The 16,181-nt window shown below is 44.3% G+C and overlaps 1 protein-coding gene across 1 annotated transcript in view; it reads right to left on the bottom strand.

Annotated features, from left to right (window-relative positions):
* The window catches only part of C1H3orf52 (chromosome 1 C3orf52 homolog), a 37,301-nt gene that overhangs the window by 7,378 nt on the left and 13,742 nt on the right, over positions 1 to 16,181 (bottom strand). Inside the window, exons 3-4 of the mRNA XM_068977828.1 lie at positions 7,599 to 7,726; positions 1,277 to 1,347 (exon numbers count right to left, since the gene is read on the bottom strand). Coding sequence (XP_068833929.1) covers positions 1,277 to 1,347; positions 7,599 to 7,726 — 199 coding nt within the window. The remainder of the gene's footprint in view (positions 1 to 1,276; positions 1,348 to 7,598; positions 7,727 to 16,181) is intronic.

The raw sequence follows: 16,181 nt of genomic DNA, 5'->3' as shown, positions 1-16,181 counted from the left end.
TTCTGGAGTTATTTCTCCATTGATCTCCCATAGCATATTGGGCACCTACTGACCTGGGGCATTCATCTTTCAGTGTCCTATCTTTTTGCCTTTTCATGCTGTTCATGGAGTTCTCAAGGCAAGAATACTGAAATGGTTTGCCATTCCTTTCTCCAGCAGACCACGTTTTTTCAGAACTCTCTACCGTGACCCATCCATCTTGGGTGGCCCTACCCGGCATGGCTCATAGCTTCACTGAGTTAGACAAGGCTGTGGTCCATGTTCCAAATAGGAACAGGAGTACGTCAAGGCTGTGTATTGTCACCCTGTTTATTTAACTTATATGCAGAGTACATCATGAGAAATGCTGGGCTGGATGAAGCACAGGCTGGAATCAAGATTGCCGGGAGAAATATCAATAACCTCAGATATGCAGATGACACCACCCTTATGGCAGAAAGTGAAGAAGAACTAAAGAGCCTCTTGATGAAGGTGAAAGAGGAGAGTGAAAAAGTTGGCTTAAAGCTCAACATTCAGAAAACTAAGATCATGGCATCCAGTCCCATCACTTCATGGCAAATAGATGGAGAAACAGTGGACACAGTGGCTGACTTTTTTTTTCTGGGCTCCAAAATCACTGCAGATGGTGATTGCAGCCACGAAATTAAAAGACGCTTACTCCTTGGAAGGAAAGTTATGACCAACCTAGACAGCGTATTCAAAAGCAGAGACATTACTTTGCCAACAAAGGTCCATCTAGTCAAGGCTATGGTTTTTCCAGTGGTCATGTACGGATGTGAGATTTGGACTATAAAGAAAGCTGAGCGCCGAAGAATTGATGCTTTTGAACTGTGGTGTTGGAGAAGACTCTTGAGAGTCCCTTGGACTGCAAGGGGACCCAACCAGTTCATCCTAAAGATCAGTCCTGGCTGTTCACTGAAGGACTGATGTTGAAGCTGAAACTCCAATACTTTGGCCACCTCATGAGAAGAGCTGACTCATTTGAAAAGACCCTGATGCTGGGAGGGATTGAAGGCAGGAGGAGAAGGGGACGACAGAGGATGAGATGGTTGGATGGCATCATCGACTCAGTGGACATGGGTTTGGGTGGACTCCAGGAGTTGGCAATGGACAGGGAGGCCTGGCGTGCTGTGGTTCATGGGGTCGGAAAGAGTCAGACATGACTAAGCGACTGAACTGAACTGAACTTTGTGCTTTGGGGTTAGGGAATTCCTGTTGGGTAACTCATGATGACTGTCAACCTCCAGAGAGAGACTGTAATACTCTACATTCTTACCTGATGTCCATGACTTCAACTGAAGTGAAATAGCGGTTCAGAGCTGGTGAGTCACTGTACACGTGTGTCACCTAAAACAAACAGGGACGAGTTAACAACCACACCTCACAGCCAGATCATACTGCATATCACCTGACAAAGCAAAACTACTCCTCGGTGATGGAAATTCCACCCTAGGGAGGAATGAACTTACCAAGAGGCTCTGGGTGAAGAAAGAGGAAGGGGTGGGCCCCACACCAACCTAAATTCAAGTTGGCAGTCATTTAAAGGGACCTCATTTGTAAGGACCAAGTGATCAAGCTGGGATTTTCAGCATCTCTTACACACTGCACTGTGACTTGCGGTCTGACTGGTCAACAGCCTGAGCTCACACAGACCCAAGCACCACGGGAAGGAGAGAATCTCTAAGGGGCTGGGAAAATTGAGAACAGGTGACTCAGGGGCCTGCATATCAGCAGACAAAGGAAGGCCTCTTCTCTCCTTTCCCTGGAACTTCACTCCAAGGAGGCACAGCCATGCGGTTTCTGGATAATGCAACCAAATGAGTGGTACAATTGCAAAGACACAAAGTTCTTATTTTAGCCATCAAGTGTTGCAACCATAAAAAATAAGGGCACCTGTGTTCCCACTACCCAAGTTTCATGCCTTCACATTTTACCATATGTCGCTGAGCCCTTTACCTGAAGAAACACAGCACAGCTCAAGTTATTCTCACACACGATTCCGCTGTCCTCTCTCCCTGCCCACTACTAACCACTGTCCTGAAGCTGTCATGTATCTTTTCCGTGCATGTTTTTATGAATGTAACACTCCCTTGTGTGATCATAACTATACATGATTTTTTTTTTGGCTGCTCCACACAGCATGCTGGATCTTAGTTTTCCAACCAGAAATAGAACCCAGGCCCCCTGCACTGGACGTGTAGAGTCTTAACCACTGAACTGCCAGGGAAGCCCCAAAGACTTGATCTTTTTGGAAATATATATATAAATTCAATGCGTGTTTTTATTCAAATAAAACATACCATATTCTACACCTTCTCTGATATGATTTTTTTTCACTCAAAATCACATTTGCAGTTTACCCACAATGGTCCCTTGGAGAGCAAGGAGATCAAACCAGTCATTCCTAAAGAAAATCAACCCTGAATATCCATTAACAGGACTGATGCTGAAGCTGAAGCTCCAGTACTTTGGCCACCTGATTTGAAGAGCCAACTCACTGAAAAAAGAAAAGACCCTGATGCTGGGAAAGACTGAAGGCAGGAGGAGAAGGGGATGACACAGGACGAGATGGTTGGATGGCATCGCCGACTCAATGGACATGAGCGAGCAAGCTCCGGGAGATAGTGAAAGACAGGGAAGCCTGGCGTGCTGCAGTCCGTGGGGTGGCAAAGAGCTGAACACAACTGAGCAACTAAACAACAACACAACGTAGATGGAGGTCATTCAGTCTGACTCCTAACTCTGCAGAGATTCCGTGAAATGACAGCTCCGCCCCCTCCCTTCCCCTCCTGGTGGCCGTGTGCTCTGCTTCCAACTGTCTCCTGCCACGACTGTGCTGAGGTGATCTGCTTGAACATCCCTAAGCCTCTCTTCTCATACAGGTATGAGATTCCCTGGGCCATATACCAAGAGGTGGACTTGGGCCTAAGAGTTAGCACATCTCCACCTTAACTCTTTCTGAATTGCACTCCATTTCACTGCCTCCCAGCAATGCACAAGTGCTCTCTTGCCCACAGCCTTGCCAACATTTAAGGTTACCAGACTTTTCAATTTTTGCCAATCTGACGAGTTTTCATTGTGTTTCACACTGTCACATTGCGTTCTAGTGAGGCTGAGTGTCTTTTCATGAAAAGATGGAAGGATGTCTTTCATGAAAATCCTTAACTCTGTGGGATTTCTCTCCTTTGTTCTTTTTTGTTCACTTTTGTCTGTTGGTGTTCTTTCTCTTGGGTTACACTCTTCTTACCCAAACTGATTTACACTCTGGATACTAGCTGTTGGTTTTATGTCACAGATATCTTCTCCCACTCTTTGATTAGTCTTTCCATCATGTTTCAGAGATGTAAATCCTAACCTATAGTACCCCAGAACTCGTGGCTGAACATATTTACATTGCATCTCTTTAAAATTACTAGTTTGAAGTTTAAATGCCTTGTTCTTAGCAGGCAGGAGGACAGTGCCGGGATCTGGGTACACCCCCAGCATGAATCCAGCTCTGAGGCTGGAAGCAAGCCTGCAGCTAGATCCACTCCTGCTGGCCTGAAGCCTCAGCCTTAACATCGTCCTGGAAATTTCACCCCCATGGTTCCTCTGTGCTGAGCTCGGTGTGCCCAGCGGCACCCATCATTGCTTGTCGCCTCACTGCTTTATTCCGCAGCAAACAGCAGAACTACCCCCAAGGAAAACCTGCCCATCGTCTCCCACCAGCCCTCAGCAGAATCTCAAGGAGGCTGCATCCGTTGTTCGCTCCCACTACACTCACTGGTGACAATCCAATTTCTCCAAGGTAGAGCAGAGGGGTTTCGAGCACTTCCTCTAACCCTGTCACTACGGCTGTCCTCTGCATAAGAGACTGACATAAGAGGCACTGCTATCTCTGCTCTCTGTTCCCTTTGTGCTGATTAAAAAAAAAAAAAATCTAGGCATTCAGGGAGGTTACAAAACATGCCCTAGGTCACGCTGCTAGTAAGGAATCTAGTCCTAGGTGTTACAGGCACTAAGCCCAGCGTCCCCATGTTTTACCACGCAACCCAGTGGAGATGGAGCAAGGAGGGAAAGCATCTCCTGAACAAGGACGAAAGTAGCATAAAGTGTTAAGAACTCTGCGGGGAAAATGACTGGGCCATCTTAGAAAGCTGCCAACAGGCCAACAGTCATTTAGAAAACCCGGAGGTTGGAGCAGTCCCAGGACTGCTCAGAACAGGGAGGAGGAGGAGGATGCTGGAGAGGGCATTTTTTTCTCAAGCGCGGAAAATAACAACAACAATATCCCTCTCTTCCTTTTATTTTTTTTATTTTAATTGCAGGATAATTACTTTACAATATCGTGATGGTTTTTGCCAAACATCAGTATGAATTGGCCATAGGTATACATGGCCCCCACCCACCCCCCGCCCCACCCTATCCCTCCAGGTTGTCACAGAGCACCAGCTTTGGGTGCCCTGCGTCATCAAACTCCACCTGCTTATCCCTCTCTTCCTTTTAGATTGAGCTTCTTTTGTCAGAAGTTATGTCTGTCCTTCCTTCTTTGTTCCCTCCCTCTCATTCTTCCTTTCATTAATTCTTAGGGGCCTAAGCACTATGTTTTGCACATTGATACTCAGAAAAAGTTTTAAAAGTTCATGTTAAGAGATGGAGTGGTATACTAGATCAATTTCAGCATCCACTCTAACATTTTTGTTTGTGGCACCATCATCTACCATGATTAGGAAATATTTACCTATTTAGGAGCTGTCAATCACACTACTTTGGGATCAAAAAAGTGAAAAGAGGCGCTCCTCACCCCTTGCTCTGGTGTTTCCCAAACTGTGCCAGTGAGGCTGAATGCAAACTGAGCTTTGAGCCCAGTGAGCTGATCACCAGAGGCAGGCACAGTGGCTCATCAGAAACCAGTTTCCATTATTTACAATGGGGCTTTCCAGGTGGTCCAATGGTTAAGAATCCGCCTGCCAATGCAGGAGACTCAGGAGACAGGGGTTCAATCCCTAGAGGGGAAGATCTCCCGGAAAAGGAAATGACAACCCACTCCAGTATTCTTGCCTGGAAAATTCCACGGACAGAGGAGCCTGATGGGCTACAGCCCATGGGGTCACAAAGAGTCAAACATAACTGAACACACACACACAGTTATTTACTAGAGCCAAGATATGGGCACAACCTCAGAGTCCATCAACAGATGAATGGACAAAGAGACGTGGTACATGTAGACAATGGAAAAACTACTCAGCCATTGAGAAGAGTGAGATTCTGCCATTTGCAACAACATGGATGGGCTTGGAGGGTATTAGACTAAGTGAAGTAAGTCAGAGAATGACCAATACTGTGTGATATCAATTACACGTGGAATCTAAAAAATAAAAGAAATGAGCAAATATAACAACAACAAAAAAGAAACAGACTCACAGATGCAGTGAGCAAACTAGTGGTTATCAGGGGAGAGCCAGAAGGGGGCGGGGCAAGGTGCGGGTAGGGGGTTAAGCAGTACAAACTACCATATATAAAATAAATGAGCGACAAGGATATATTATATAACACAGGGGATATAGCCAATATTCTTTAGCAACTATAAGTGGAATGTGACCTTAAAAATTGTAAATCACTATGTCATATACCTGAAACATATACTGGAGTGTGTATCAACTATATCTCAATTTTTTTTTAAGTGATAATGTTAAAAAAAGAAAAAAAAAATCTTCCAGAGGAAGAGGATACGTCCCCTGCATTATCAGAGGGGCCACTGCTGACTCTGACATCGAGCAAGTAAGCTGAGCTATGATGCCAAGTAGATACTGGGCTAGCTTAAGCTGAGTTATCAGCCCAACCCAAATAGAAGGAAACTGGCAGTGAGATATGAGAGGAGCCAGGAAAACTGTGCTTAGAAAAGCAAGACAATAAAGCAAAAGAGAGGGCGCAGTGTTTCAATATCCATTCCCATTTACTTTCCAAACCTGGAAACTGGCCTAAGTGGAAGAAAAAGGTTCTCAATCTGACAGTAAGATAGTAATATCTCCAAGTTCCCCATTTTTTTTCTTCTGAACATTTGTTGGGAAACCAGAAAGCAGAAGTTTCTTCACCTCACTGCACCTTATGTTTATCATCTGCAAATCAGATAATTCTTTTTAAAAATGCCTTACAAAGTTCTTTATATGCATCTATGGGTATACAGGGAAAGTGAGGTGACTTCCATTTATCACAGTAGGAACCAACTCAAAGAGGCCTGTGAACTTGCCCCAGAGACCCACCAGTTCCCTGTTCCTCAGCTATTATACCACGATGAACTAAAAACACCAGGAGAATCTGCTCACATCTGCTTCTATGACCAGAGAGTCGGCTTATGAGTGACAGATACCCATTTCCCTCTGACACAGAGGCCAGTCTAAAACAGTGACACCTGTGGATGCTGGCTTACTCGGTTTCTCCTTGGCCAATGCAAAATCCCTCAATCAAAACAGTAAAAAAAAAAGAGGGGACTTCCCTGGCCATCCACTGGTTAAGACTCTGCCCTTCAGGAAATAAAGGGAACTCATCCCATTCAACCTATCTGCCATAGGGACAAGAGTAACAGACAGCAGGCTGGTCACGCTTAGATTTTGTTCTCAAAAACTTTCCTGGGTCTGACTGTGAACCACTCTGTCTTTGACAGGATAACCAGGGCTGCTCCAACCAACCCTCGTGGTCTTACTGCAGAGGCCCCGTAACACACAGAGGCTCCTTCTCCCGCATTCCCCGCTCCATGAATGATGTCACCATCCACCCATGTGGTCACCCAACCCTCAGCCCACATCCTACCAGCCATGAAGTCCTGTTGAGGCAACAGGCCTCTGAAATCTCACCTGATCTCCCCTGACATTGCCCTAATTCAAGGCTCCCTCACTTGTCACCCAGATTATTGCAATACCTTCTAACTAAGCACTCCACCTCTAATGTTTTCCCATCACCACAGAAAGACTAAAATGAGAAACTGACCATGTCAGCCTGCAGATTAAAATCTTCCAGGACCTCACCAAAGAACCAGAAACCTTCATGATCTGACCCCTTCCTTTCCGTTCAGCCTCACCTCTGCATTTCTGCTATGCAGTATGTGGAGGTCATAGCACACTGCCGGGCAGATACCCTTGTGTTCTCTGCTCTCTAATCTGGAATACCCCTACTTCACATTTCAAGACTCATCCTGAGTATCGCCTCCTCCAAGCCTCCATCCCTCCTCTGTGGCTGTAAATCACACTGTACATATCTCGGTGATGGAACATACCACACTGCTCATAACTATTTAATTGCTTCCTCTACTTGGACTTTGAGCCCCCATCACTAAGCATGTTGTCTAGCACCTCACAGACACTCAATAAAATTTCAGGTTGAATCAAACCTAAGACCAGAGTGAGAAACAGAACACTGTCCTCCAGGACACATTCAGCTGGAGGCCAGGGCTCCTCCTTCCAGCTCTGCACTACAGAAAATCTATTTCTAAGCACTGGTTTCTGCCAGTATCCAAAGAATCCAAGCTTGAAGCTACTTCCTGGCTAGCTCTAACCCAGCTACTCCAGAAGAATTCACACTCTAATGCTAAGAACTCACTAACAATGCATAAGGTAACTTACTCGCTTCTTCACCATGTCAGGTAATTCCTCTTCAGAAACACACTCCTCTGGAATCTTTAGCATGACCGAGAATGTTTCATTTGATGACAATTCAAGTATTTCATTTTCATCTTCATCGATATAAGTTACTAAACAGAATGGGGGGTGGGTGGGGTAAAAAGTAAAAGTAAGCACATGCATAAAATAACAAACATTCATCCCATTGGCTGCTATACTTAAGAAATAAATGAACAATGAGTAACCATCAAGCCTAGTCACAGTAAGCAAGTATGAGCAGAAATGCTTTCTTTTTCTCAGGTAGGCTGAATAAAAACAGGGGCTTGCCTCCATCACAATAAAATTTTGTTTCTTTATCTGATGCCAGAGGGGGCTCAGATTTCATTGAACAGACTGGGTGAAGGGCAGCTGGAAGAGGTGGGAAGAACATGAATTTCTTTGTCAAACTGACTGTTGCAGCTTAGCTACTTTCACTGGTGTCAAGGCAGGTGCTAGAGACGGTCAACAAACAACCGGAGATGGGGGACAGGAGCAGAGCAAGGAATTTCCCTGAATCCCCTGTGGTTGTGTACCCACGCTGAGGACGTGACATCATCGAGAACTGCTCCTGGGTTAGAATTTGAGCTAGTGAGCATGAAGTCATCACTCTCCAGGGTGTCTCATGGGGGGAATGTTGACACACTCTGTTTGTAGAAGGAACCCAAACTGCACTCAGAGTCCCAGGGCCCAGGGGACTTACATCCTTAAGACAACAGTTCTGTGCTGCTTGCGTTCCAAAGACTGTGAGCTAACTGATTTTTAAGTAGTTAGAGCCAAAGGAAAAACACACAAAGTCGGCAGCCAGGAACTTGAAGCTGGCACACTGGCACTAATTAAGCTGCCCTGGCTCCCTGCCAGCACCACTTGGGGACCACCTCTCCAACCCTGAGAAAACCGTGGGTGGGAGGAACCAGGTGTTTGAGGGCCATGGACTTCTCTGTAATCCTATGTCTCAAACATAACATTATCAGCCTCTTTACTGGACTTTGCAAAGGCCACCGTGGCATCGATTCTGGGTTTATGATGCAAGTGAGAGTCCAGCTCCTTATTCCCTGGGGAAGTCTGAAATGTGAGCCACAAGGATCAGGGAAGTTGCAGAAGAGTTAACAGAGCAGGTCAGAGGCTGCCAGCCTTGGCAAGGCCGGTGCAAGGTTGACCCCTTACTGGAATCTGGAACTTGGATTCCCAGAGAATTCCCACATTCTCTGGTAAGAGTGGCTAGCTGTGCCTCAACTGTTTACAGAAACAGCATGGCTTGTTTCCTGAGCCTCTCCTTTTCTTCTGGGAGTCTGGGGTTTTAGTTGATGCCAGGCAGAGCCTGCCCATGTGACCAATCCTAATATAAACTGAATCTCTAATGAGCTTCCTTGGTGGACAAGACTTCACATGTTGTTGTCACAATTCACTGCTGGAGGAATTAAGTACACTTTGCGTGACTGCACTGGGCGAGGATTCTTGGCAGTTTGCCCCTGGTTTCCTCTATATTTTGCTTTATATCCTTTCAGTTCAGTTCAGTTCAGTTCAGTTGCTCAGTCGTGTCCGACTCTTTGCACCCCCATGAATCGCAGCACGCCAGGCCTCCCTGTCCATCACCAACTCCCGGAGTTCACTCAAACTCACGTCCATCGAGTCGGTGATCCCATCCAGGCCATCTCATCCTCTGTCATCCCCTTCTCCTCCTGCCCCCAATCCCTCCCAGCATCAGAGTCTTTGCCAATGAGTCAACTCTTCACATGAGGTGGCCAAAGTATTGGAGTTTCAGCTTTAGCACCATTCCTTCCAAAGAACACCCAGGGCTGATCTCCTTTAGAATGGACTGGTTGGATCTCCTTGCAGTCCAAGGGACTCTCAAGAGTCTTCTCCAACACCACAGTTCAAAAGCATCAATTCTTCAGTGCTCAGCTTTCTTCACAGTCCAACTCTCACATCCATACATGACCACTGGAAAAACCATAGCCTTGACTAGACAAACCTTTGTTGGCAAAGTAATGTCTCTGCTTTTCAATATGCTATCTAGGTTGGTCATAACTAAAACAGTAAGCATCTTTTAATTTCATGGCTACAGTCACCATCTGCATATCCTTTAGCTATAATAAATCATAATCACCTTTACAATATATGCTGCATATCATGAGTCTTATCAGCAAATCAATGAATCTGGGAATAATCCTGGGGACCCCAACACAGGGAATTATCCCTGCATCATTATTTGTTGTAAGTCATCATGTTATTTTGTCTGAGAATAAAAAGTTATGCCCTCAGGAATTTCCTGGTGATCCACTGGTTAAGACTTGGCACTTCCACTGCTATGGTCCTGCATTCAATCCCTGGTCAGGGAACTAGGATCCCACAAACCACTAGTCAAAAAAAAAAAAAAAAAAAATACAAGACTTATGGCCTCAAAGCAGAAAACTTGCAAAGTATAGAAAACTGCAGCAAAGCAAAAAAAAACTACTAATAATCCTTTAATCAAAAAGTCTCCCCCCATATTTTATATATTTAAGGTCTTAATGAAAAGGTAATTTGTATATTGCTTTTTATTGTTTGCTGCCCTCAATGCTTTGGAGAAGGCAATGGCACCCCACTCCAGGACTCTTGCCTGGAAAATCTCATGGACAGAGGAGCCTGGAAGGCTGTAGTCCATGGGGTCGCTGAGGATCGGCCACGACTGAAGGACTTCACTTTCACTTTTCACTTTCATGCATTGGAGAAGGAAATGGCAACCCATCCAGTGTTTTTGCCTGGAGAATCTCAGGGACGGGGGAGCCTGGTGGGCTGCCGTCTATGGGGTCACACAGAGTCGGACATGACTGAAGTGACTTAGCAGCAGCAGCAGCCCTCATTGCTTATCTGTCTTGATTCTTTTGTTGCTGTTATTAACATATCAAAAGGCATTTCCCACGTGTTCAAAATTCCTTGCAAAGATTATTTTAATGGCTACATTATTGTTCTAAAATAATTTAATGTTTTCAGCTTTCCAAAGTTATAAATAATGCTGCATTGGGTATCTTTGAGCTCTACACCCACCATGTGCATTTCCAGAATAGATATCATTACCTCAGAAAAGAATAGGGATGCCAGAGAATGGATACAAGAGTCACAGAACTGCTGAACTCAAGGGCACTAAGAAATGCCAAGTTCACCATTGTATACTCTTGCCTCCTTTGCCATAGGCTAATTGACCATAATTGCATGGGTTTATTTCTGGCTTTCTATCCTGTTCCATTGATCTATATTTCTGTTTTGTGCCAGTACAATACTGTTTTAATGAGTATAGCTTCAAAGTATAGTTTGAAGACAGGGAGCCTAATTCCTCCAGTTCGTTTTTCCTTTCCCAAGGTTGCTTTGACTATTCAGGATCTTTCCTGTTTCCAAACAAACTTAAAAAATTTTTGTTCTAGTTCTGTGAAAAATGTCATTGGTAATTTGATAGTGATTGCAGTGAATCTGTAGATTGTTTTGGACAGTATGTTCACTTTGACAATATTGATTCTTCTGATCCAAGAACACGGTACATCCTTCCATCTGTTTGTGTGTTCTTTGATTTCTTTCATCAGCATTTTGTAGTTTTCAGAGTAAGGGTCTTTCACCTGCTTAGGTAGATTTGCTACTGCTAAGTCACTTCAGTCGTGTCTGACACTGTGCGACCCCATAGACGGCAGCCCACCAGGCTCCTCTGTCCCTGGGATTCTCCAGGCAAGAACACTGGAGTGGGTTGCCATTTCCTTCTCCAATGCATGAAAGTGAAAAGTGAAAGGGAAGTCGCTCAGTCGTGTCCGACTCTTCGCAACCCCATGGACTGCAGCTTACCAGGCTCCTCCGTCCGTGGGATTTTCCAGGCAAGAGTACTGGAGTGGGGTGCCATTGTTATTCCAAGGTATTTTATTCTTTTTGGTACGAAAGAAAATGTGATTGTGTCCTTAATTTCTCTTTCTGATCTTTCAATGATAGTGCACAGAAATGCAACAGACTTTTGCATATTAATTTGCATCAATAACTTTACCGAATTAATTAATGAGCTCTAGTAGTTTTCTGGTATTGTGTTTAGGATTTTCTTAGTATCATATCATCTGCAAACAGTGACAGTTTTACTTTTCCAATTCGGATGCCTTCTGTTAAGAAATGCTGAGATCGAAAAGAGGTCTCCAATAATAGCTCTACCGTAATAACTTGCATTTTCTGAATAATGACTCTGTACAAGAACTAGCTAAAGACTTGTGTTTGTTAAAATAGTAACAGCAGCCACAACAGGCTCACCCAGTCAGCAGAATTTTTATGTTATTAATGAGATTTAATCTGGGCAGTGTTTCCAGGTAGAGAAAATGTCTTTTAAAAATCATAGTACATACACAAGGTACATTGCTCTCGTTGTTCAGTGGCCCAGTCGTGTCCGACTCTTTGTGACTCTGTGGACTGCAGCATGCCAGGCCTCTTTGTCCCTCACCATCTCCCAAAGTTTGCCCAAGTTCATGTCCATTGTTGAGATTTAATCTGGGCAGTATTTCCAGGTAGAGAAAATGTCTTTTAAAAATCATAGTACATACAAAATTACATTGGAAATACACAAAAATAGCTCTTTGGCAGGAATATAAGAAATGAACCCAGAGAGGGAGGCCTTAAATGCCAGATGTCTTCAGGAGATAATGGAAGTTGTTAAATGTCTCCCAGGAAGGAGACAGGGAAAAATCTGTTGGTGACAGATGGGATGAAATGGAACTGCGGGAGAGTGGAGGTAAAGAGGCCACTGGACACAAGAATAGGAAAGACAGATTTCAGTTGACAGCAGTGAGAAGAGGAAGGAAGATTTCAACTGACAGCAGTGAGGAGAGAGAAGAGAAAGACCAGGATGGTGGAAACAACTAACTGTAAAGGTAGCCAGACTTAGTTTGAATTCCACCTCAGCCAGTCACAAGCCATGCGACTTAAGTCATTTAAACGTCTGAAGCAGTTTGCTCAACAGAAATATGGTAAAAGTAAGAATGGTAAAGGTAAGAACCACCACATCCAGCAGGGAGCCTAGAAGTAGGTGGGTAGTCAATGTTGAAAGTTACTATCAAGACACTACCAAGGAATGATTGATAAGACCTAGTCATTATCTAGCTATAGGAGAGAAGAAGAAATCAAAAATGTTCCAAAGAATCAAGCGTGGGTAACAGGAAGAATAATAGCTGCTATACTAAGCGTTATACACAGACATCCTGCTATGTACTTGTAGTTTTTAACCTCATGTAATCCTCCAGTCAACCTTAGGAATTAAATATTCATGTTTTCATTTTTAAATGAAGACATTCTTAGAAAAAAGGCATAATTTGCTTAGGTCAATTGAGCTAGTTAAGTAGGAGGGTCAGGGTACATTTATAGACACAGATTCAGAAATCACTTATATTTTACAAACAAGGAAACTGAGGCCAAGAACACTGAAGAATTTGCCTAAAGTTACACAATTCGATGATATAAACCTAGGTTAATGATTCACCATGAAAATATAAAGGGTGAAGAAGGAGATTCCCACAAACAGTAGTTTCAGATGAATAATGATTAAGACGGTGATAGTTATTTCCAGGTAGAGAACTCCAGCAAAGAGCATGACTAAAACTCAGGAAAAACGTGTGTATGAACTTCCTGGAGTCATCTCCAAGCTGGGAACGGCCGCGGCCTTGGGACTAAACAAACTTCTCAAGGGAAAGAACGAATGAGAAAAGTCAGAAACCTGAAGATATGCCTCCTGCAACTACAACACGGAGGCCAAAAACAGAAATAAAGTCTGGGAGTTCTGAAGGGCTGGAAGAGTACAACACAGCTGAGAGAGCTGGCAGCTGCAAACAGGGCAGAGAGGCGAAGGGAGACAGACCCTGGGCTTCATCAGCAGACACTTGCTGTTGACCTTAGGAAGAGAATTTGGGACCAATGGATACAGTGGTTTAGAAGTACAGATCTCTCTTTCTAGAAGTTTGCCAGTGAAAAAAGAGAGAAAACCATGTAAATGAAGTGGCAAGATGCTGATGGAAGACTGCTCTGAAGGAGAGACTATGAGCACATTTGAAGAGGCCCAGGAGGATGCTTTTAGAGAGGCTGTGCAATATCTGGAAGGCCACAGGTCGGAAGAAGCTGGAGAGAATTCTTTGTAGAGCACAGGTGAAGAGGTTGGTCTTAGGAAGGCAGAGAATCATATGATACATGAGGTAAAGAGAAGCAGGGGAAAATGCAGAGAAATTTCAAGGTTCTGGACTGTGAAGTTCCTGCTCCCAAGGACCCTGCTGTTTGCCTAGGATTTTCCCAAAGTCACCCTATACCAGGGAGCAACCTGTGCGACCTGTTTACCAGGACTGTGTGATGTTGTAAGATGCGGTTCTTATTCCCAAGATCTGGTAAGAGAGCTGGGAGACATCACACAAGGGTTTCTAAACTATTAAAAATGGTCACCTTTCAATCACATTTCCAAGCATCTATGTACTTGTCACAGTTTGCATTCTGTAACATTTAAAATATTTTTGCCCAAACCAAGGAAGGGTTTCACTAGTTAAAGGTGTTCCTAGGATCTTTCCTCTGCCTGGTTGGGACAGATTAGTAAAGAAAGCAGAGTCCTTGAGGATGCTTAACTGATTCTTCAAATTATCCAGACAGGAAGGGACTTAGAGAGAGGAAGGGAGGGAGACAGAGAGGAAAACTCGCCCTCCCCACCCACGCCCATCGCCTTTACCCTTCACAAGGAATTTATAACTCCTTAGGGAGAAAGAGAATCCATCAGTATTTTTTTTTAGAGCTGGGACAAAACTAGGCCTCTAGATTCAACAAGAAGGATTCTCTGAGCTATGCCCCTACCCCCAAATTGTCCACTTTAAGAAGGTCTCAAAAAGAAAAATAATAATAATAAAGTTTCATTGTCTCCGTGAGCCTGGAGGAGTGTTAGCCTCTGCTCCACACAGCCCAGGGTCAATGCCTTAAGCTGAGCTGTGATCCTAACTTTCCATCATTTCAGTGGCATACCAAGGGCAGAGTGGGGGGACAGCTCATCCCAGGTGCAGGCAAGAAGGGGTGCAAGGTCTGTACAGAATTAATAATAATGCAACTGACCACAGGATGGTCTGCTTGTATTATCACCACATCATAGCCATTGCTATCAATGTCAGTGACAAGATATAGCTCCCCCAGGCATCTCATTCTGGGTACTCTATTGTCCCCTCCCTAGAACTGGATACCCGTCCACACTGGGGTACAGTTAATGTCCCCTCTTTGTGCACTCCAGCTCCATGGTTATTATCATCTTCATCTCTGAGCCTCAGTCTGGGGACTGAAGAGCCCTGAGACAGTAAAGTCAGGAGGCGGGAGGAAGGGAATGGCAAACAAGGTCCTGAGAAGCTTCACTTCCGAATGAAGAGACAGCATCACTTCTTAACAAATGGATACTCATTCCTTTTTTATATATATTGAAGTATAGTTGCCATACAATATTATATAAGTTATGAAAAGAAAGTGAAGTGAAAGTGAAGGTTGCTCAGTCGTGTTTGACTCTTTGCGACCCCATGGACTATATAGTCCATGGAATTCTCCAGGCCAGAATACTGGAGTGGGTAGCCTTTCCCTTCTCCAGGGGATCTTCCTGACCCAGGGATTGAACCCGGGTCTCCTGCATTGCAGGTGGATTCTTTACCAACTGAGCTATCAAGTGTACAATATAGTGATTCACAATTTTTAAAGGTTATATTCCATTCATAGTCATAAAATACCGGCTACATTCCCCGTGTTGTACAATATATCCCTGTAGCTTATTTTATACTTAAAAGTTTGGATTCCTTTCCCCCTTCCCCATATATCGCCCCTCCCACATTCACTAATGAAGGCACAGCCTTCAACTTTCCCACCTGCCCTTTCCCCAGGCAGCAGCATCTTCCAGAGTGCTGAGAGGTTCTATCAACATTCGATTCATATCAATGGGCCTGGCAATTGAACAATGGCTGATTACTGCAGACTGTCATCCCAGACACACCCACAGAGCTGCTCTGGGTGAGGCTGGGAAGCCCAGAGGGAGTCCTGTCCTTCCTCCTTCTTACCTACCGTACCCCCCCACCACCCACACTAGACTCTCCCCACAGGCCCAAACCCTTGAAAGTTCAGGTGCCAAGTAAAGTAAAAGTATTTCCCTGATTTAAAAAAAGTAAAAGTTTGAAAATCTCTTGGAGCATCAACACTTTTAAACAATTTTATGACCAAATTAAAAAGAAAGCTTGCACCACAGGTGTTAAGATAAAGTTCTTCCCTAAATCTGATCCTGTAAACTCTCATGTCCCCTGAGAAACCATGGAGGGAGATGGAATCCTTTCCTCTGCAGGTTGTTCTTCATGATTTGAAGTCAAATGACTCTGAGAATGGAAGACAGCTCTTGGGTCTTGAGTCTTTGGGGTTTTGTTTGTTTTCTTTTTTGTCCACATACTTGGTGGGATCTTAGTTCCCTGACCAGAGATCAAACTCATGCATGGAGTCTTAACCACTGGACCACCAGCAAAGTGCCTGGGTCCAGGGCTTTAGAATCCTGAACATCAAGCCAAC

Source organism: Capricornis sumatraensis, chromosome 1, assembly GCF_032405125.1.
Source record: "Capricornis sumatraensis isolate serow.1 chromosome 1, serow.2, whole genome shotgun sequence".
Taxonomy (NCBI): domain Eukaryota; kingdom Metazoa; phylum Chordata; class Mammalia; order Artiodactyla; family Bovidae; genus Capricornis; species Capricornis sumatraensis.
Note: the sequence above shows the minus strand (reverse complement) of the source record. Positions and strands in the feature narration are given on the sequence as shown.